This window comes from Cotesia glomerata, linkage group LG6 (genome assembly GCF_020080835.1).
Source record: "Cotesia glomerata isolate CgM1 linkage group LG6, MPM_Cglom_v2.3, whole genome shotgun sequence".
Lineage (NCBI taxonomy): Eukaryota > Metazoa > Arthropoda > Insecta > Hymenoptera > Braconidae > Cotesia > Cotesia glomerata.
In genome coordinates, this window is record NC_058163.1 from 2,539,385 (window position 1) to 2,561,230 (window position 21,846).

Sequence of the window (21,846 nt, forward strand, 5' to 3'; positions counted from 1 at the left end):
TTTCAGTCATCACTACTCACTACACAACTTAATAAATTTATTAACTGTGCAAACATTGCCAAGTGAAAGTGCGCTAATAACTAATAAAAGGAAAAGAAGATTAAATAAGTCATAAATATTTTAATCAATAATAATCAATCATGTAAGTAAAATACCTAATTACTAAATTTAATAAATTAATTTCAATAATTTCTATAAAATTACATCATTTTAAATAAATGTGAAAAAGAAATGTTAACGTTAGCCGACGTTTTTGATTTTTTGTTTTCATTCATTAAATAAGAACTGAAAAATATTTTTTTTAAATTGCACTTATAGTTTTTAAAGTTTTTTATGAAAAAAAATTTATTTTTGAATAATTTTTTCAATGAAAAAATTGATAAAAATTTTAAAATGTTGGCTAACTTAATTTTTATGAAAAAGTAAGGTTATAATTTGTTTATACTTACAAATTTGTTAAAAAAAGTTGCAATTTCAATTTTTTGAAATTTCAACATGTCAATTTTTATTCTCATTTTTTTTGCCATTAATTATTTGTTAAAAAAAATTATTTTTAAAAAATTGCAATTTCAATTCTTTGAAATTTCTACATGTCAATTTTTTTGCCATAATTTATTTGTTAAAAAAAATTATTTTTAAAAAATTGTAATTTCAATTTTTTAAAAATTTATACATGTCAATTTTTTTTCTTATTCTTTATGCCATAATTTACTGGTTAAAAAAAATTATTTAAAAAAAAAATTGTAGTTTCAATTTTTTGAAATTTCTACATGTCAATTTTTATTCTCATTTTTTTGCCATAATTTATTTGTTAAAAAAAATTGCAATTTCAATTTTTTGAAATTTCTACATATTAATTTCTTCATTTTTTTTGCCATAATTTATTTGTTAATCAAAATTATTTAAAAAAAATTGCAATTTTAATTTTTTGAAATTTCTACATGTCAATTTTTACTCTCACTTTTTTTTTCCATAATTTATTTGTTAAAAAAATTATTTAAAAAAAAATTGCAATTTCAATTTTTTGAAATTTTTACATATCAATTTTTATTCTTATTTTTGTTGCCATAATTTACTTGTTAAAAAAAAAAGTTTTTTTAAATTGGAATTTCAATTTTTTGAAATTTCTACGTCAATTTTTTTTTCTCATTTTTTTTGCCATAATTTATTTTAAAAAAAAAAGGTATTTTTAAAAAATAGCAATTTCAATTTTTTGTAATTTCTACATGTCAATTTTTTTGCCATAATTTATTTGTTAAAAAAAAATTGCAATTTCAATTTTTTGAAATTTCTACATGTTAATTTTTACTCTCATTTTTTTGCCATATTTTATTTGTTAAAAAAAATTGCAATTTCAATTTTTTAAAATTTCTACATATCAATTTTTATTCTCATTTTTTTTACCATAATTTATTTGTTAAAAAAAAATTGTTTTTAAAAAAATTGCAATGTCAATTTTTTGAAGTTTCTACATATCAATTTTTATTTTCATTTTTTTGTTAAATAAAATTGTTTTAAAAAAATTGCAATTTCAATTTTTCAAAATTTCTACATATTAATTTTTTTGCCATAACTTATTTAAAAAAAAAAAAATTGCAATTTCAATTTTTAAAAATTTCTACATGTCAATTTTTTCTCATTTTTTTGCCACAATTTATTTGTTAAAAAAAATCCTTGAAATTATTATCTGCTAAATTAAATTACATTATAATTTATTAAAAAATTTTTATAAAAAAAAAAATTATTACATAAATTTTAACAATTTTTTTTTAATAAATTAATCAATTTTTATTCTCATTTTTTTGCCACAATTTGTTAAAAAAAATTTTTTTAAATTAATAAATATCTAAATAAATTTTCATATTTTTTTCCAGAAAAACTAACAAAAAATGGCGAACCGGACAGTGAAGGACGCCAAGTCAATTCGTGGGACAAATCCCCAATATTTAATTGAAAAAATAATCCGATCGCGTATTTATGACTCTAAATACTGGAAAGAAGAATGCTTCGCTCTAACAGCGGAACTTCTAGTGGACAAAGCGATGGAGCTGCGTTACCTCGGTGGAGTTTTCGGAGGAAACATCAAACCGACTCCATTTTTATGTTTAATTCTAAAAATGCTCCAAATTCAGCCGGAGAAGGATATTATTGTAGAGTTTATAAAAAATGAAGAATTTAAATACGTCCGAGCATTGGGAGCGCTTTACATGCGACTAACAGGGTCGTCCTTGGACTGTTACAAGTACCTGGAGCCGCTTTTCAACGACAGCCGGAAGTTAAGGATCCAAAATAAGCAAGGAGTCTTTGAAGTGATTCATATGGATGAATTTATCGACATGCTACTTAGAGACGAGCGCAGCTGCGATATCATCCTCCCCAGGATCCAAAAAAGGCACGTCTTGGAAGAGAGTAATGAGCTTGAAGCGAAAGTCTCTGCTCTAGAGGATGATATAGATGAGGGCATCGAGTCCTCGGAGGATGAAGAAATGCCGCCGATTAAGGATGAGAGGAAAAAAGCGGATTATGACAAGGACCGGGAGAGGTATAAAGAGAGGGAGAGAGAGAAAAGACACTCTAGGTCTGATAAAAAAAGTGACAGGGAGAGAGATAGGTCTAGGAGTCGGGAGAGAAAGAGGGATAGAGAACGAGAGAGGGATAGAGATCGCAGGGATCGCGATAAGGATAGGAGGAGAAGTGATAGAGAGAGGAGAGAGCGGGACCGAGAACGTGAGAGGAGGAGAGACCGCTCGAGATATTAATTTGACTTTTTGACTTTTTTTTATTTACATTTATGGTTTATGATAATAAAATGTACATAGTAAAATAAATTTTCAATATTTAAATCATTTACATTAATTGTTGTTTTTTTTTTTTTTTGTAGAGCTTTTTTAAATTTTAGAAGATTGTTTCATTTTTTTTTTTTTTTTTTGATTAGTTAAGAATTTTTTTTTTATTTTTAAGTTTGATATTTTTGAGCAAGGTGAATTGAAATGTAAAAAAAAATATTTTTTTTTATTATAAATTTCTAGGTTGAGAATACTGATTAAAAAGAATTGAGAAGCGGTTATCTATATATACAAACAAAAGGATTGGAGTTATTGAAAAGAATTTGAATTTCATTATTTTTGTTTTTTTTTTTCTAATTAAAATTTTTGTTATTAAATATGAAATTTAAGATTTTTTTTTAGATTATTTTTTTGACTTGAGAAAAATTTCATAGTAAAAAATGAAGATTTTTTTTGTGTCAAGATTGGTTAAATATTTCTTATTAATTTTCTTGGCTCAAGTAGAATATTTTTATTACTTTTTTTTAAATATTTTAATTATTAATACACTGATAGAAGGATTTGTTTAAATTAAATAAGATTTATTAAATGTAAATAAATGATTTTTTAACATCATGATTTAATAAATATTTGAACATTTAGACCGCATTTTAAAATGCTCTATCTCTAGATACATAATTAAGAAATGACCTTTTAATTAGTGAACTATTGACATTTTTAAAGATATAAGCTCATTCCGATGTTGAACTTATCGAGACTTTTCATTTGAGTACCCACATCAATATTATATATATTTATATATTTAACAAATACCATATATATAAAATATATAAAAATTGCCATGTGAGTACTTAGATGAAAGGTCTCAATGAATGTAACATCGAAATGAGTTTATATCTTAAAAAATGACAATAATTAAGAAATGACCTTTTATTTTGTGAAATATTGACATTTTTAAAGATATAAGCTCATCCTTATAATACACTTATCAAGACCTTTTATTTGAATACCCACATCAATTTTTCATAAATTTTATATATTTCACAAGTACCATTTATATAAAATATATTAAAAATGCATGTGGGTACTCAAATGAAAGGTCTCGATGAGTGTAACATCGGGATGAGCTTATATCTTTAAAAATGTCAATAGTTAACAAGATACAAGGTCATTTTTTAATTATGGGTATTTTTAAAGATATAAGCTCATCCTGATGTTACACTCATCGAGACCTTTCATTTGAGTACCCACATCAATTTTTCATATATTTCATATATTTGTATATATTATATATTTGTATATATGAAAAATATATCAAAAATGCATGTGGGTATTCAAATGAAAGGTCTCGATGAGTGTAACATCGGGATGAGCTTATATCTTTAAAAATGTCAATAATTAAGAAAGTACAGTGCAATTTAACATAATTAAGAAATCACCTTGTATCTTGTGAACTATTGATATTTTTAAAGATATAAGCTCATCCCGACATTACACTCATCGAGACCTTTCATTTGAGTACCCACATCAATTTTTCATATATTTCATATATTTGTATATATTATATATTTGTATATATGAAAAATATATCAAAAATGCATGTGGGTATTCAAATGAAAGGTCTCGATGAGTGTAATATCGGGATGAGCTTATATCTTTAAAAATGTCAATAATTAAGAAAGTACAGTGCAATTTAACATAATTAAGAAATCACCTTGTATCTTGTGAACTATTGATATTTTTAAAGATATAAGCTCATCCCGACATTACACTTATCAAGACTTTTCATTTGAGTACCCACATCAATTTTTCATATATTTTATATATTTATATATATTATATATACGTATATATGAAAAATATATCAAAAATGCATGTGGGTACTCAAATGAAAGCTCTTGATTGGTGTAACATCGGGATGAGTTTATATTTTTAAAAATGTCAATATTTAAGAAAGTACAGTGCAATTTAACAAAAAATTATTTAATAAAGCAAAATTTTATTTTTTTATAGTTCACAAGTCACGGCAGTCACATAGTGACCAGGTTATTAACTATTAATAAATATACTTTCCTCCGAAATAAATATTTATTAAAATTTAATAAATTAAATTATTAATATTTAATAAATCCTATCAGTGTATTAAAAATTAAAACGAAATTTTTATCTTAAAAAAATATTTCAGCAATTGCACAGTAAAAAATTTTTTTTATAATTTTAAAAACTAAAAAAAAATAATTTTTCCTTTCTACAAAAATTTATAAAAGCTCTACAGACTTATAATTAACAATTATATTTAAAAATAAAATGAATGAATTAAATATTAAATAGTAATTAAAAAGTCGGTGAATTTAAAATAAAAAGTCTGTCTTCTTCCTTTTTGATCCACTTGAGGAGCTTGCTAACAGCGTTAATAGCATCTGGTTTAGTGACAAGAGGTTCAAAGGTTACATACAGTTCGAATCCGGAAGTGACCCAAGCAAGCATAGTTTCCTTCTCAAGCTGCTGGAAAATGAGCTTCAGTGGACGGGTGGGCGAGTGAAGACGATGGTGCAGACACTGGTAGAGTCCTAGCAGCCTCTCGACTTCCTGGTTGGTGCAATAAGGCGACTGGAACCCGGGGCTCCAGAACTGAGCGGTGCTCCTGCACTTGTAGAGGACGTGTCGCATCTCCGGGAGCCCGATCTCGGCAGTGGTCACTGAGACGCGGTTCATAGACTCGTTTATTGCCTCCAGACAGTTGGTGCGTCTCAGCTTCTCGACGATCTTCTGCTTGGCTTCTGAGAGAGTCGCGAAGACGTCTCGGTCCGCGGTCAGAAGCAACAAGCAAGCTTGGCAGTCTTCTGCTAGATAAGACACGTGGCCGTGCATGAATCCGTTGGCGTTGAACTTCGGCAGGCAGATTGGTGTCCAGCCTTCCGCGGTTTTGAAGGCTTCTGAGCTGGCCACCAGGTTCTGGATTAAATGAAGATCCGCTGGGTGGATGAAGAATTTTTTCATTCTTACTAGGGTTACTAGTTGATTGTTTGCTAGCAATAATCCGAATACAAGGTTCTGAAAAAAAAAAAAAAAAATAATAATAGGGTAAAGGCTCTAAATATTGACAAGTAGTATTTTTTATAAAAAATTGAATTGAATTTTTTATTGATATCTTAAAAAGAAATATTTTACATATTTAATTTATAGAATAAAATATAATTATTAATTAAATCCAGTTTTATAGAAAATTTTATTAAAAAATTCAATTTTAAATAAATTCTTCAAATTTATTTTTTAAAAAATTTATCACTGATTCTAAAGGATTATAAATTTTTTGCTAATATTAAAAATTATAATTATAAGGTAAAGGCTCTAAATATTGACCAGTTAAGATAATATGAACATAAATAAATTATTTGTAAATTTATTGGAAGAGTTTATCAGCTGAAACGAGTGTTTTCCTTTTTTTATAGTTTTAACTTACAAACTATAATACTTTTGTTTATAAAATACATAATAATAAACATTTAATTGTAATAATTAACGTTACAGCCGATTGCTCCGAATATTGAACATTACTTACTAAATATTGACCTTATATGTTCCAAATACTGACCAGTAGTATTATGCTTACTAGACTTGTCAATAATTTTTATTTAAAATCTATAATAGTTTGGACATTAGCTAATATATTCACTGACATGTTAATAATTGAAGTATTGGTGTTAGTTGTTCTGTATTCTGATACAATATTATCTTCAGTACTCATATTTAAATCTTTTTAAAATTTTTATTTTTAAATTCTTTTTCTAACAAAAATAATTGATAATTAATCTTGGATATTAAATTGTTTTGACAAGTACTTATTTATTGATTATGAAGTATTTAATTTTATATAAATTGATTATAAATGTAGCAAACACAGCGAGGTATTTTGACTAATTTTCCCAAATTTCTGACGTTTAAACCCAAACTTTCTTTACTGGATATATTTATATAGATGGTTAAATTTTTATTTAAAATATAATTAAAAATTGATAATTGCTGAATATAAAATTAAATTTCTAGATTTTTTCAAATCAAGTTATCGTCAATATTTGGTTCTTTTACCCTATCAAATTAATATAAACCAGCAACCTTGCAGTCACTATGTGACTGCCGTGACTTGTGAACTATAAATAAATAAAACTTTGTTTTATAAAATAGACTTTTGTTAAATTGCACTGTACTTTCTTAAATATTGACATTTTTAAAGATATAAGCTCATCCCGATGTTGCACTCATCAAGACCTTTTATTTGAGTACCCACATGATTTTTTCATATATTTGTATATATTATATATATGTATATATGAAAAATATATCAAAATGCATGTGGGTACTCAAATGAAAGCTCTTGATGAGTGTAACATCGAGATGAGCTTATATATTTAAAAATGTCAATATTTAAGAAAGTACAGTGAAATTTAACAAAATTCATTATTTAATAAAACACGGTTGCTAGTAACCTTTAATGTTACAAGCAGTAAACCAGGATTTTAGTCACTGTACATTAGACGACATGATACTTGAAGCTTACGTACATATAAATTAGATTCGGAAAAATTTATTAAGGCTGCATTCGATAATGCTCTAGCTCTAGCTACATAACTAAGAAATTACCTTGTATCTTGTGAACTATTGACATTTTTAAAGATATAAGCTCACCCCGACATTACACTCATCAAGACTTTTCATTTGAGTACCCACATTATTTTTTCATATATTTATATATATTATATATATGTATATATAAAAAATATATCAAAAATGCATGTGGGTACTCAAATGAAAGCTCTTGATGAGTGTAACGTTAAGATGAGCTTATATCTTTAAAATCGTCAATAGTTAAGAAAGTACAGTGCAATTTAACAAGTCATTATTTAAAAAACAAAAATTTTATTTATTTATCCAGTGAATAATTTTTAATATTTACCCAGTAAATACAAAATGAAATAAATCTCACCTTTATTTTACTACAAGTTTGAATAATAGTCTGAGTAATATTCTCCCTCATCGAAGGAGCCAATGCCAGGCACTTGACAGCCCCGAGGAAGAAAGCTGGCTCTCGGTCCATAAAATTCAGCAAGTGGTCAATGAGCCTCTCGCTGCCAGTCAGCAGTCTCCTGAGATCAAAGTTCCGTCTCTGCTCATAGACCCTCGTCAAGTGTGACTGAGTCAGCACGAACAAAATCTGATTGTACACGTACCTGAAGAATAATCAGAAAATTTCAATCAGAAAAAATGTTTATTCTTAATTTAGGTTACCAAATAATTTAAAAATGTTATGCGGTTCTAAAAAATTAATTAAATTGTAAATAACTAAATAGTTAAAAATAAATTGAGTTAATTAGTTCTTAAGTTTTGATTGTTTAAATTGTTTATCCGAATAATTTTTTCATCATGTATTGTACTGTAACGTTCTCGTAAAAATTATCAGAATAGTCAGTCGATCCAGAATCTTTATAGAGCACGGAGCTCTGCTCTAGTTATCATTATCATTATTAAATAGAATTAGTTTTAACTCATTGGTTATTTATTTCTATTGGAGACGAGCGCTCATCGTTTTCTCTTTCCGAAAAATCATTCATCTTCAAATCACTCTGGTTCCCAATTTCTGTTCACCAAGTCGCCTAAATTCTGCCTCGTGAGGTTCTAGAGCTTTGGAAGTCACCTTTTTTGACGGTCAACATCTGATTGGCCGATGATGTCAACCTGGATTATTACACGCTTTATATTAGCTTCACTTGTATGTCAGTTTGTTTGTCAGTTTGTCAGTATGTCAGTAACTCTCCGTGGGTAATCTGCGCGCCTGCGGCCTTCCTTGGTTCTGGTAGCCGTTTCTCAGGCTCGCTCTCCGAAATCGAACTCTGATTCCCCGTATTTATAATATTTATAAATAATTATTTTTTATTAGCTTCACTTGTATGTCAGTATGTCAGTATGTCAGTATGTAACTCTCCGTGGGTAATTTGCGCGCCTGAATATTTTTGATAATCAACAAATAATAGTTTAAAAACTAAAAATCACGCTTTTATAAATAAACCAAACTAAAAAGTAAAAATAAATAATAGTTTAAAAACTAAAAACACGCTTTTGTAGAAAACCAAACTAAAAAATAGAAAATAAATTTAAATTAAGAATAGTGTTAAAAATTTCAATAAATATAAATTAATAATAGTGTAAATAAAAAATGTATTTTATTTTAAAAAGCGTGGGTGCTTTTAAGATATTATCAAAATGATAATCACTCTACTCATATCTGTCAATAAAATATTTATAACTATTGACACCATGCACCTCACGCTTTTTTAAAATAAAATACATTTTTTTTATTTACACTATTATTAATTTATATTTATTGAAATTTTTAACACTATTCTTAATTTAAATTTATTTTCTATTTTTTAGTTTGGTTTTCTATAAAAAGCGTGTTTTTAGTTTTTTTAAACTATTATTTATTAATTAACGCCCTAAAATTGGGAACGTTACAGTACACAATGTAATATGTATTTTTTCTAATATCTGTATTTTCTGGTAATAAATTATTATTATTATTATTATTATTATTATTTAATTCTAAAATCATACGTTAGTTGTAAGTTGAGCTGAGCGACACTCTCCAGTGTCTTGGACACCGCCACCAGAATCAGCGGACCCTTGATAAGAAACACAAAATTGGTATCTCCAGCGTGGACTGATTTTATCGTGTCATTACCTGCTGCGACAAATGACACCAGGGCTTGCATCACACCCATTATTGTCACCAATTTGTCTTCTGGACAGTGACGTGAGTAAACAGGCTTCCCGGCTTGGCTTAAAACAAATATGTGCTTTTTTTGGGCTAGCCAATGCTTGCAATGCAATGGATCGCCACTGTCCATTGGAAGTTGACTTGTTTCATCCTACAATTTAATTTTACATTTTAATAATAATTTTCTTTTAAATTAATATTTTTAATAATTTTGATAGTGGCGTATAAAAAAATTTTTTTTTGCCATTCTTTTTAGAATTGCTTGAAACGTAAAGATCTGCAATAGTAAAAAAACTATAGTAAAAAAACTGGCCAAAATAACCACAGAAATACCGTATTATTTCAGAATTATAACGGTTAATTTATGGTAAACGCATTAATACCGAAAATTTACGGTATTTCAAAAACCGCGAGGGATTAGATTCGCTCGAACTTCCTTAATTTAAGCGTGAGCGTAGATATGCTTTAATCTCGCCTAAAAATTGAAACCGCTTATTCCGTTGCATAAAATTGTAGTTAAAATCCATAATATGTATGAAAGAAATTATTATATATATTTATATAAGACAAGAAAATAATTTATTATTTTATTAAAAAATTTTCATTTGAAAAAATCATACCACATCTTCCAAAGATTTAAAATCTCCATCTGGAGAAAAACCCTTGTCAATTTTTTGTTTAATAACTTGGTTCAGCTGATCAAAATCTTCAAAGCTTTCATCAGTGACCAGCATCGTCTCCGTGGAAGCTCCAGGTTCAATCCCCGGCTCCACAATTCCGTCGTCAGTGTCAACTGAAGCCATTTTAGAGCTCACATAACCCTGAAATAAATAATAAAAACCAACAATTAAAATTATTAATTAAATATTTAAAAAAAAAGAAAGTACAAAAATTAACATTTTAATTTACTATTTATTTATCAAAAAAACTCACCCGAAATTTCTCCCTAACTCTTCAAAATTTTATAACACTAAATCAAATTAAAAAAATTTTTAACAATAAAAATAATTTTCACTTTAATTTTTTAATTAAATTATTTCTTAACAATAATTTAATTGTTAAAAAATTTCTGTCAACTTCAGTGTAATTATTTCATTAATTTTCCAAGATGACAAGATAACAGCTGATAGCATAATACTGAAGTTAGCCGTTAGCTGTCAATTTTAAAAATTCTTATAACAAATTAATAACAATAAAAACAAATAATAGTAAAGTTTGCCGACGTTTTTTATTTTTTTTATTGGAAAAATTATAACAAAAAAATATATTTTAAAAATTGCACTTACAGTTTTTTAAGTTTTTTACAAATAAAAAAAATTTTTTTTTTTGTAAAAAAAAATTGTAAAATTTTTTAGATGTTGGCTCACTTAATTTTCATTTAAAAAAATGCTTCTAAAAATTTTCACTTATAATTTTTATTAATGTTCACATGTGGAATTTTTTAAAGAATTATTACAAAAAAATGAAAAAAAAAATTTTTTATTTGTTAAAAACTTTAAAAATTATAAGTGCAATTTAAAAAAAATATTTTTTAGTTATATTTTAATAAATTAAGCAAAATAAAAAAATCAAAAATGTTGACTAACTTTATTATTATTAAAATTAATTTAGCATATTTTTTATAATTTTAAAAACTTTATAAGCTTATTTCTAGAAATAAATTATGGCAAAAAAAAATTAACATCTAGAAATTAAAAAAAATTAAAACTAATTTTTTAAAAATATTTTTTTGGAACAAATTTTTTTGTTGAATAAAATTAAATAATTGTAAAGTGACAGCTAATTTTAATGTCATTTATTATTATGAAAATTAATAAAAATTACAAGTGAAAATTTTAAGCATTTAAATATTTTTTATGGTACAGAAATCAGTTGTTAGCTGTCAATTTTAAAAATTTTTATAACAAATCAATTATAATAAAAAAATATTTCTAAAAATTTTCACTTGTAATTTTTACTAATTTTCACGTGTAAAATTTTTTAATTAATTTTTTTTTATAGTAATTTAATTGCCATAAAATTCTAAAAAAAATTTTAATGTCTGTCAACATAATCATAAAGTCAGCCGACATTTTTGATTTTTTTATTTTGCTTAATTTATTAAATTAGAACTAAAAAATATTTTTAATTGCACTTTTTAAAATAATTCTTTAATAAAAAAAACCATAAAAATTTTTCGATGTCGGCTAACTTTATTTTCACTCTGTCAACTTCAGTGTCATTATTTTTAATTGTAATTATAATTTGTTAAAAAAATTTTTAAAATTGACAGCTGTCGGCTAACTTCAGTATCATCACAACGTAATATTTTTTTTAACTAACAGATGGCAGCACTGGACTGTTGTGATGTTATTAAAAAAAAAAACTGGTGCCACTACAAAAAGTATTAATGATGCTATGACCACTGTGACACGAAAGAGGCAGGCGTGGAAGTAGACATTCGTAAGTCGCGTTAAAAATTATATTTTTTTATTTATTTAAACTATTTTAGTTGTTTATTTATTAAGTAAGTTTATTTTATAAATAACTTATTTATTTTTTAAACAATTATAATTTTTTTTATTTAAAATTTATAACCAGTGGTAGTTTTTTTTTTTTACTGACAAGATTGGAGTGAAATCTGAGGATTGTAGGAGTAAATATACGTTTTTTTTAATCAACGGGCGTGCCAACAAGTTTGTGAAATGTTTTTATGATATCGATTAACTCAGTGGTGATTTAATTATTTTATTATTGGTGATTTTTTTATTGAGTTTTAAATAAAGTTTTTAATTATTGGGAATAATGAGCAAGAGCAAACTCCACCATCATGTCGACAGCAACATCGTTGCTGTCAAAAGCAAGGTAAACAATTTTTTTTTTTTTTTTTTTTTTTTTTTTAATTATTATTATGGTTAATTTTTATTTATTTTTTTTTTTGGTCAGTTTGATTCAGATATAATCAGATTTTCCATAAACAAAAAAAATCCCATTGGCTATGATGAGTTTCGCAAACTACTGGCGGAGAAGCACGAGCTAAATAAAGATGATAAGGACAAGAGTTTTAATATTCGATACACAGACCCGACTGACAATGACCTCCTGCCAATAAACAATGACAATAACTTGGCACGTGCGCTTTTGGCAGCCAAGTCTCTGCTTAAAATAATAATTACGAGGAATGGTGACAGCTTTGATGAGAACACGGGGACGTTGAAGCCGAAGAATCTTATTTCTAGTATTCTTGGTGGAACTCCGGGGAAACCTAAGTCACTGGCTATCTCCAATCCACATGATTTTAGACAGGTAAATTTTTTATTTATTAAAATTTATTTAGCAGATTTTTGATAATTTTAGGAATTTTTTTAATAAATAAATTAGGTAAAAAAAAATTAGAAAAAAAAATTGACGTAAAAATTTAAAAAAATAAAAAATGCAATTTTTTAAAAATAATTTTTGAGACAAATTTTTTTGTTAAATTAAATTAATAATTGTTTAGTGACTGCTAATTTTAATGTCGCAATTAATTTAGCAGATTTTTGATAATTTTAAGAATGCAATTTTTTTAAAGTAATTTTTCGGAACAAATTTGTTGAACAAAAAAATTGTGACAGCTGACATCTGTCATTTTTTGAAATTTTTTCTTTTATTAAAAAAATTACGAAAAAATTTTCATTTGTAAAAAGCTAAAAATTTTAAAGAAATATTTTTTTGTTTTTATTCAAACAATTTTTTAAATCATCAAATAACTACTAAATTAATATTCAATGCATTATGAATTACCGTGGTAATTTAAAAATTATTTTTATAAATAAATTAAAGCAAGAAAAATTTATTTAAATAATGACTTTGGTTAAATTGCACTGTACTTTCGAGAATATTGACGTTTTTAAAGATATAAGCTCATCCTGATGTTCCACTCACACGGAAAAAAGTAAACTGTAATAAATAACAGTCAATTTATAATAAGTAATGATCAACTGCTAAAAATTACCATTTCAAACAGTAAAATCGTGATTTTACTATTCACTTTATAATATTTACCATTTAAACGTTACAATTTACTCTTTACATGGAAGAAAATACTATTTCAAACAGTAATATTTGCTATGTAAATGTCTAAAATGTTAAAGTATAATAAATAACAATTCAGACTTTGATATTTATCATTTCGTACCTAAAAAATGATATTATGATATGTAAAAAGTATAAAATAAAGTTAGTAAATTTCTAATACAAGTAACGTCAATGTTTACAAAGTAAAATGGTAAATTTTAAACGCTACGCTAAAAATCAAACTGTAATTATTGACTTGTTTGGACTGGTAAAATGAATATTTTAAAAGTATAATTTTTACTGTTTCAAATGTTAAATTCTCCCAGAGTGAGAGCCACTTCTCTTTCATCTGAGTTCCCCTTCTCCTCATAATATGGACTATATATTGAAATGACAATTTTTACTATTTGAAACTGTAATTTTTTAAGATGAAAGAGTCGTTTTTTACTTTAGTGACAGCCACTAATCACTTATTTTGGATATTAAATTATAAATTGTGGCTTTTATACTTTCTACATTAGGTTCTGTAATATTTATATTTTTGCCACCCCGATGTCCGCTTTACTGTTTGAAACTATAAAAATTAACCGGAATTCGAGTGAATATTAATTAATATTAATATTAATATTAATTAATATTATAGTTTACTTTTTTCCGTGCATCAAGAGCTTTCTATTGAGTACCCACATGCATTTTTGATATATTTTTCATATATATATATATATATATATATATATATAATGTATATTTTAAAGATATAAGCTCATCCCGATGTTACACTCATCAAGAGCTTTCATTTGAGTACCCACATGCATTTTTGATATATTTTTCATATATACATTTATATAATATATATAAATATATGAAAAATTGATGTGGGTACTCAAATGAAAGGTCTTGATAAGTGTATTATCGAGATGAGCTTATATCTTTAAAAATGTCAATAGTTCACAAGAAACAAAGTGATTTCTTAGTTATTGATATTTTTAAAGATATAAGCTCATCTTGATGTTACGCTCATCAAGAGCTTTCATTTGAGTACCCACAAGCATTTTTGATATATTTTTCATATATACGTTCATATAATATATATAAATATATAAAATATATGAAAAATTGATGTGGGTACTCAAATGAAAGGTCTTGATAAGTGTATTATCGAGATGAGCTTATATCTTTAAAAATGTCAATAGTTCACAAGAAAAAGTGATTTCTTAATTATTGATATTTTTAAAGATATAAGCTCATCCCAATGTTTTCCTTATTAAGAGCTTTTATTTGAGTACCCAAATGCATTTTTGATATATTTTTCATATATACATTTATACAATATATATAAATATATGAAATATTGATGTGGGTATTCAAATGAAAGGTCTTGATGAGTGTAACGTCGGGATGAGCTTATATAAAAAAACCCATTTTATCATATAAATATAATAGTCACAAAATTTCGCTTATTCACTTAATAATATAGATTATATCTGTATATATATTATAATTATAAATTTTTTAACATGTTTTATAACCAAACTAATGCTAAAACACAATAAACAATTATTATTATTATTATTATTTAAAGAAAAATTAAAAAATTATCATATGTTTATATTTTTGTTAAAATATTTTTTAACTACAGCATTTAATTTTTTTCATTGAAAAATTTATTGCAGAATAACAAGACTATTAATCAAATACTTGAGAAGTATAATGACAAATTGACCTTGTTTTGTTTAAATAAATATAACAATATATATTTTTTTTTTAAAATACTTTTCATTAATTATTTATATTGAGTTAATTTTCAACTTGTAATTTAAAATAAAGAATTGAAATTTGTAGTAGAGAAAAATTCTTATAAAATTGAAGTAATAATTATCATTAATAAATAAATATTTTTATTTTAGGTATCAGCAATTATTGATGTTGATATTTTGCCAGCGACATGCCGGCGAGTCAGATTACTAAAACACGGCTCGGATAAACCTTTAGGATTTTACATAAAAGACGGTGAAAGTGTGAGGGTACTACCTCCGTCAGCGGGCGGCGGATTTGAGAAAGTTCCAGGTGTCTTTATAAGTCGGCTGGTACCTGGAGGCCTCGCTGAGAGCACGGGATTACTTGCTGTCAATGACGAGGTTCTGGAAGTTAATGGGATCGAGGTTGCTGGAAAAACCTTGGATCAAGTACGTGCTAAACTATTTATCTAATTAAATTTTTTATTATGTTTAAAAAAATAAATTAACTTTAAAATGAGTCAATTAGATTTATAATTTCAATTTAAAATATTTTTAAATTATATTATTTATTTTTATTTAAATTAATATTAATATTTTAAAAAGAAATATTTTACATATTTAATTTATAGAATTAAATATAAATTATTAATAAAATCCACAGTTTTATAGAAAGTTTAGTTAAAAAATTCAATTTTAAATAAATTCTTCGAATTTATTTTTTAAAAAATTTTTCACTGATCCTAAAGGATTACAAATTTTTTAATAATATTAAAAATTATAATTATAAGGTAAAGGCTCTAAATATTGACCAGTTAAGATAATATGAACATAAATAAATTATTTGTAAATTTATTGGAAGAGTTTATCAGCTGAAACGAGTGTTTTCCTTTTTTTATAGTTTTAACTTACAAACTATAATACTTTTGTTTATAAAATACATAATAATAAATATTTAATTGTAATAATTAACGTTACAGCCGATTGCTCCGAATATTGAACATTACTTACTAAATATTGACCTTGTATGTTCCAAATACTGACCAGTAGTATTATGCTTACTAGACTTGTCAATAATTTTTATTTAAAATCTATAATAGTTTGGACATTAGCTAATCTATTCACTGACATGTTAATAATTGAAGTATTGTTATTAGTGGTTTTGTATTCTGATACAATATTATCTTCAGTACTCATATTTAAATTAATCTTTCAAGCCATACTAATATTAGGTACATTGGATAATTTACGACCAATTGTTCACCAGAGTATTATTTAAATTATTAACATGCTTTTTCTAACAAAAACTAGAAATTGGAATAGCGTGCTACGCGCGCGCCTAAATTTCAACCAATAATGAATCGTGGCCCGTTTTTTGCGAGTTTCGACCTTTGACTAACTTCGAGACTTTCATTATGTATTTTAATTTAGAGGATAATTGATAATTAATCTTGGATATTAAATTGTTTTGACAATACTTATTTATTGATTATGAAGTATTTAATTTTATATAAATTGATCATGAATGTAGCAAACACGGCGAAGTTTTTTGACTAATTTTCCCAAATTTCTGACATTTGTACCCGAACTTTCTTTACTGGATATATTTATGTAGATGTTTAAATTTTTATTTAAAGTATAATTGAAATTGATAATTACCTATTGAATATAAAATTAAATTACTAAATTTTTTAAAATCAAGTTATGGTCAATATTTGGTTCCTTTACCCTAATAAATTAATATAAACTAGCAACCTTGCAGTCACTATGTGACTGCCGTGACTTGTGAACTATAAATAAATAAAACTTTGCTTTATAAAATAATGAATTTTGTTAAATTGCGCTGTAATTTCTTAACCATTGACGTTTTTAAAGATATAAGCTCATCCCGATGTTACATTAATCAAGAGCTTTCATTTGAGTACCCACATGCATTTTTGATATATTTTTCATATATACATATATACAATATGTATTTCAAAAATATAAGCTCATTTCGATGTTACACTCAACAAGAGCTTTCATTTGAATACTCACATGCATTTTTGATATATTTTTCATATATTCATATATATAATATATATAAATATATAAAATATATGAAAAATTGATGTGGGTACTCAAATGAAAGCTCTCGATGAGTGTAAGATCAATCTGAGCTTATATCTTTAAAAATGTCAATAGTTCACAAGATACAAGGTCATTTCTTAATTATTGACATTTTTTAAGATATAAACTCATTCCAATGTTACCCTCATCGAGACCTTTCATTTAAGTACCCACATGGTATTTTCTATATATTTTATATTTATGGTATTTGTGAAATATATAAATATATGAAATATATTAAAAATTGATGTGGGTACTCAAATAAAAGGTCTTGATGAGTGTAACATCAGGATGAGCTTATATCTTTAAAAATGTCAATAGTTCACAAGATACAAGGTTATTTCTTAATTATTGACATTTTTAAAGATATAAGCTGATCCCGATGTTACACTCATCAAGCGCTTTCATTTGAGTACCCACATGCATTTTCATATATTTTTCATATATACATATATATAATATATATAAATATATAAAATATATGAAAAATTGATGTGGGTACTCAAATGAAAGGTCTTGATGAGTGTAACATCAGGATGAGCTTATATCTTAAAAAATGTCAATAGTTTATAAGATACAAGGTAATTTTTTAATTTTATTTATCAGCAAGAAATTTTATCAAAGTAATTTTTAAAAATTCAAGGTAACAGACATGATGATTGCAAATTCATCAAACCTGATAATAACAGTGAAGCCAGCGAATCAACGCGCAGCAATGGCTGCACCAAGACGTGGATCCTTCTCCCGTAATAGCCAATTATCATCAGGCAGTCATCAGTCGACTCAGAGCATCGTGACCGGAAGTGCCAGCGACGAGGAAGCCGACGAAATAGTAGATCTGACCGGGGTCGCGCTTCATGACGACATACCGACCTCTTCTCACCATCACCACCATCATCATCACCATCACCACCAGCATCATCAGCCTCACAATCATTTTAATGACCAGCCGGGTGTCTTGCACCTGTGAGGCCACCGAGGAACAATCAATGGACAATTAATAAGCCTTTCCAAGTGCCTCGAACATATTTTTACCTAGATATTATTATACATAGATATATCCTGATGACTACTGATTATTTAGTAATGAACAATGACTAATAATTACTGACTAATGACTAATCTTATGACAATGAGGAATCAGTAATGAGTAAATGTTCAGCTTGAGATAATTGTCAATCCTCAAAGCAATAATGACTCATTTTTTATTATTTATGTGGCAGCGTAACCAGAGTATTAATGGTACTTAATATAACTGGAGAATATTTAATAATAATAAGTAAAGTGTACTTACTGTTGATTTAACAATTATTTCTCGTGATAAATGCCAAAAGGGTGAAGAAAAAAATTAATGTTTTAATATAAAACATTAATAAAAAAATTTTAGCGTAATTCTAATTTTAATGACAATTTTTTATTATTAAATTATGATAATAATAATTTTATTAAATTTTTATTATCAATCTAAAGAAAAAATTTTACAATTTTTTGAATATTTAAAGTATCAATTTTTTATTAAAATTCATTAATTAAATTGAAAATTAATATTAATATCAATCAATTTTTTTAACTGTAAAAAAATATCTGAATTTAATTTTTTGTCTAAATTTTTACAAAAATTTATTTTTTTATAATTTAATGACATTAAAGTTAGCAGTTACTTGACAATTTTTTTAATTTTTTAAACAAAAAAAATTGTTAAAAAAAAATTGCATCTTTTATTTTTTTAAATTTCCACGTTAACTTTTTTTTATAATTTTTTTTTGTCGTAATTTATTTAAAAAAAAAAATTTCGAAAAATTATTAAATATCTGCTAAATTTATTTTCTTTTTTTTTTCGGTCCTTAAAATTTTTTTTTTGTATTTTTTGGCAGTGATTTAAAATGAACTTTTTTTTTTTTATAAATCTAAAGAAAATTATTTTTTTTTTCTAATTTTTTAAGTCATTTTTTGTGAAAGTGAAAATTTAATTTTATTTACAAGTGAATTTTTAATTCTTTACTTTAAAAATTTTTTTTATATATAAAAACTCAAATTTTATTAATTCAAGTGACAATTTTTATTAAATTCAGTAGAATTATTTTTCTTTTTTTTTTTCTAAAAAAATTGTTGTTTTATAAAATAATGACTTTTGTTGAATTGCACTGTACTTCCTTAACAATTAACTTTTTTAAAGATATAATTTTAAAGATATAAATAAGCTCACCCCGATGTTACACTCATCGAGACCTTTCATTTGAGTACCCACATGCATTTTTGATATATTTTTCATACATACAAATATATAATATATATTATATAAATATATGAAATATATGAAAAATTGATGTGGGTACTTAAATGAAAGGTTTTGATGAGTGCAACATCGGGATGAGCTTATATCTTTAAAAATGTAAATATTTAAGAAATTATGTTGTATTTTGTCAATTTATGATATTTTTAAAGATATAAGCTCATCTCGATGTTATACTCATCGAGACCTTTCATTTGAATACCCACATGCATTTTTGATATATTTTTCATATATACATATATAATATATATACTGATATATGAAATATATGAAAAATTGATGTGGGTACTCAAATGAAAGGTCTTGATGAATGTAACATCAGGATGAGCTTATATCTTTAAAAAATGTCAATATTTCACAAGATACAAGGTTATTCCTTACATATGTATCTAGATCATTAAATCTCAAACTTCCTAAAGCCAAAAGATTGTATAATTTTAAACACACGCTTCTTTGGCTCACGAGAAATTTTTTTAAGTTCTAAACTCAGAAAATTTTGTCAAGATCGAGAAAAAAAAATTTTTTCCACTATTTTGGCATTTATCAGGAAATATTATTTAAAGATTTTTTAATCAGCATTTTATTGTCGGTGCATTAGAAAATTTTTTGGCTCTGATTGAAATTTTAAATTCAACAGGAATTAATGATATTATTTTTGAACATTAAATTAATTATTAAATTTAGTATTAATATTGAGATAAGTGAATTAATAATTATAATTATTAATGAGTAAAAAAAAAAATTTTTTTTTAAATACTTTAATTTTAGAAATATGTTATTAAGAGCCAAAAAAATATTTTGAATGGTTATTTTAAATGTATGACTCGTTACGAATTTATTTTTATTAAATTTAATTAGATTGTAAATAATTATTCAGAGGAATATTTTACTTTCCTCATTAGAACAAATAATCCCGAGTAATTGTAAATAGGTAATAATTATAACATACGGATTGTTGGTGGCTCATTTTTTATTGATTAGTAATTAATAATAATTATAATTATTATTATGATAATAATATTCTGAGTAATAATGCACATTCATTCCATTTTAATCGTCCATTTATATTATAAGCACGTTTATTCGTGCACGCTCCATTATATATGTATTAATTGATTTATTTTATTAATTATTATTAAAATACACCCATGTACTTAACGTTAAAGTTTTAGAATTTTAATATAATCAACAATCGACATTTTATCAATGTTATTAATTGTTAATTATTGTATTTGTCATTTGTATTGTATGTTTTAAAACTTTAATGACAATATTATAAATATATAAATATTATATATATATATATTTTTAATCAATTAATTCATCGGATTAGTGTGATCTGATTTTATGACGTATCATTTTTATGAACAAATTAATTAACTACTGTAATTATACAACAATATTGTAATTTTTTTTTTTTTTAGATAAATAACAAAAATCTAAGATGAAAAAAAATATTTGGTTTTTTTTTTTTTTATAAAGAAATTTCTTAAATTAATTCTAATTAAAAATATTTTTTTTTATAGAAAAAAAAAAAAAAAAATTGTAAAACAATAAATGAAACTGAAAAAAATAGAAAATTTATGTAAAATTTCATACAAAAATTTGTATAATTTTAATTAACAAAATAAATTAGTATTAATGAAATATTTACAAAGAAATGTTGATATTTTTTTTAATAATCTATATTATTAAAAGAATAAGAAAAATTTTGTGTTTAGGATAGTCATATAATATAGTTGGTATTTTTAGTGAAATTTAGTGTAATTGCAAAGGTCTTGATTTGAATTTGTGCCTTTTTAAGATATCATATTATTCTCACAGATAGTCAATTTATGATGATAAGTATTTAGGCTGCATTAAAAAATGCTCTATCTCTAGACACATAAGTAAGAAATGACCTTGTATCTTGAGAAATATTGATATTTGTAAAGATATAAGCTCATCCCGATGTTACACTCATCAAGACCTTTCATTTAAGTACCCATATCAATTTTTCATATATTTATATATTTCACAAATACCGTAAATATAAAATATATGAAAATTGCCATGTGGGTACTTAAATAAAAGGTCTCAATGAGTGTAATATCGAAGTGAGTTTATATCTTTAAA

General features: G+C 25.0%; 3 protein-coding genes across 3 annotated transcripts; 2 read left to right on the forward strand and 1 right to left on the reverse strand.

Moving 5' to 3' along the window:
* Positions 1-42: 42 nt before the first annotated feature.
* On the forward strand, positions 43-2,788 carry LOC123267498 (pre-mRNA-splicing factor 38). The gene is made up of 2 exons (XM_044732165.1): positions 43-142; positions 1,875-2,788. Exon 2 carries the CDS (start codon positions 1,890-1,892, stop codon positions 2,757-2,759), a length of 870 nt encoding a protein of 289 aa, XP_044588100.1. The 5' UTR covers positions 43-142; positions 1,875-1,889; the 3' UTR covers positions 2,760-2,788.
* A 2,281-nt stretch (positions 2,789-5,069) lies between these two features.
* LOC123267490 (vacuolar fusion protein MON1 homolog A) lies at positions 5,070-10,546 on the reverse strand. The gene is made up of 5 exons (XM_044732151.1): positions 10,492-10,546; positions 10,179-10,379; positions 9,396-9,709; positions 7,771-8,014; positions 5,070-5,840 (listed from the first exon to the last, which is right to left on the reverse strand). Exons 2-5 carry the CDS (start codon positions 10,359-10,361, stop codon positions 5,121-5,123), a joined length of 1,461 nt encoding a protein of 486 aa, XP_044588086.1. The 5' UTR covers positions 10,362-10,379; positions 10,492-10,546; the 3' UTR covers positions 5,070-5,120.
* A 1,439-nt stretch (positions 10,547-11,985) lies between these two features.
* Positions 11,986-18,778, forward strand: LOC123267494 (partitioning defective protein 6). The gene is made up of 5 exons (XM_044732155.1): positions 11,986-12,000; positions 12,139-12,402; positions 12,484-12,843; positions 15,501-15,779; positions 18,082-18,778. Exons 2-5 carry the CDS (start codon positions 12,343-12,345, stop codon positions 18,406-18,408), a joined length of 1,026 nt encoding a protein of 341 aa, XP_044588090.1. The 5' UTR covers positions 11,986-12,000; positions 12,139-12,342; the 3' UTR covers positions 18,409-18,778.
* The last annotated feature ends 3,068 nt before the right edge of the window (positions 18,779-21,846 follow it).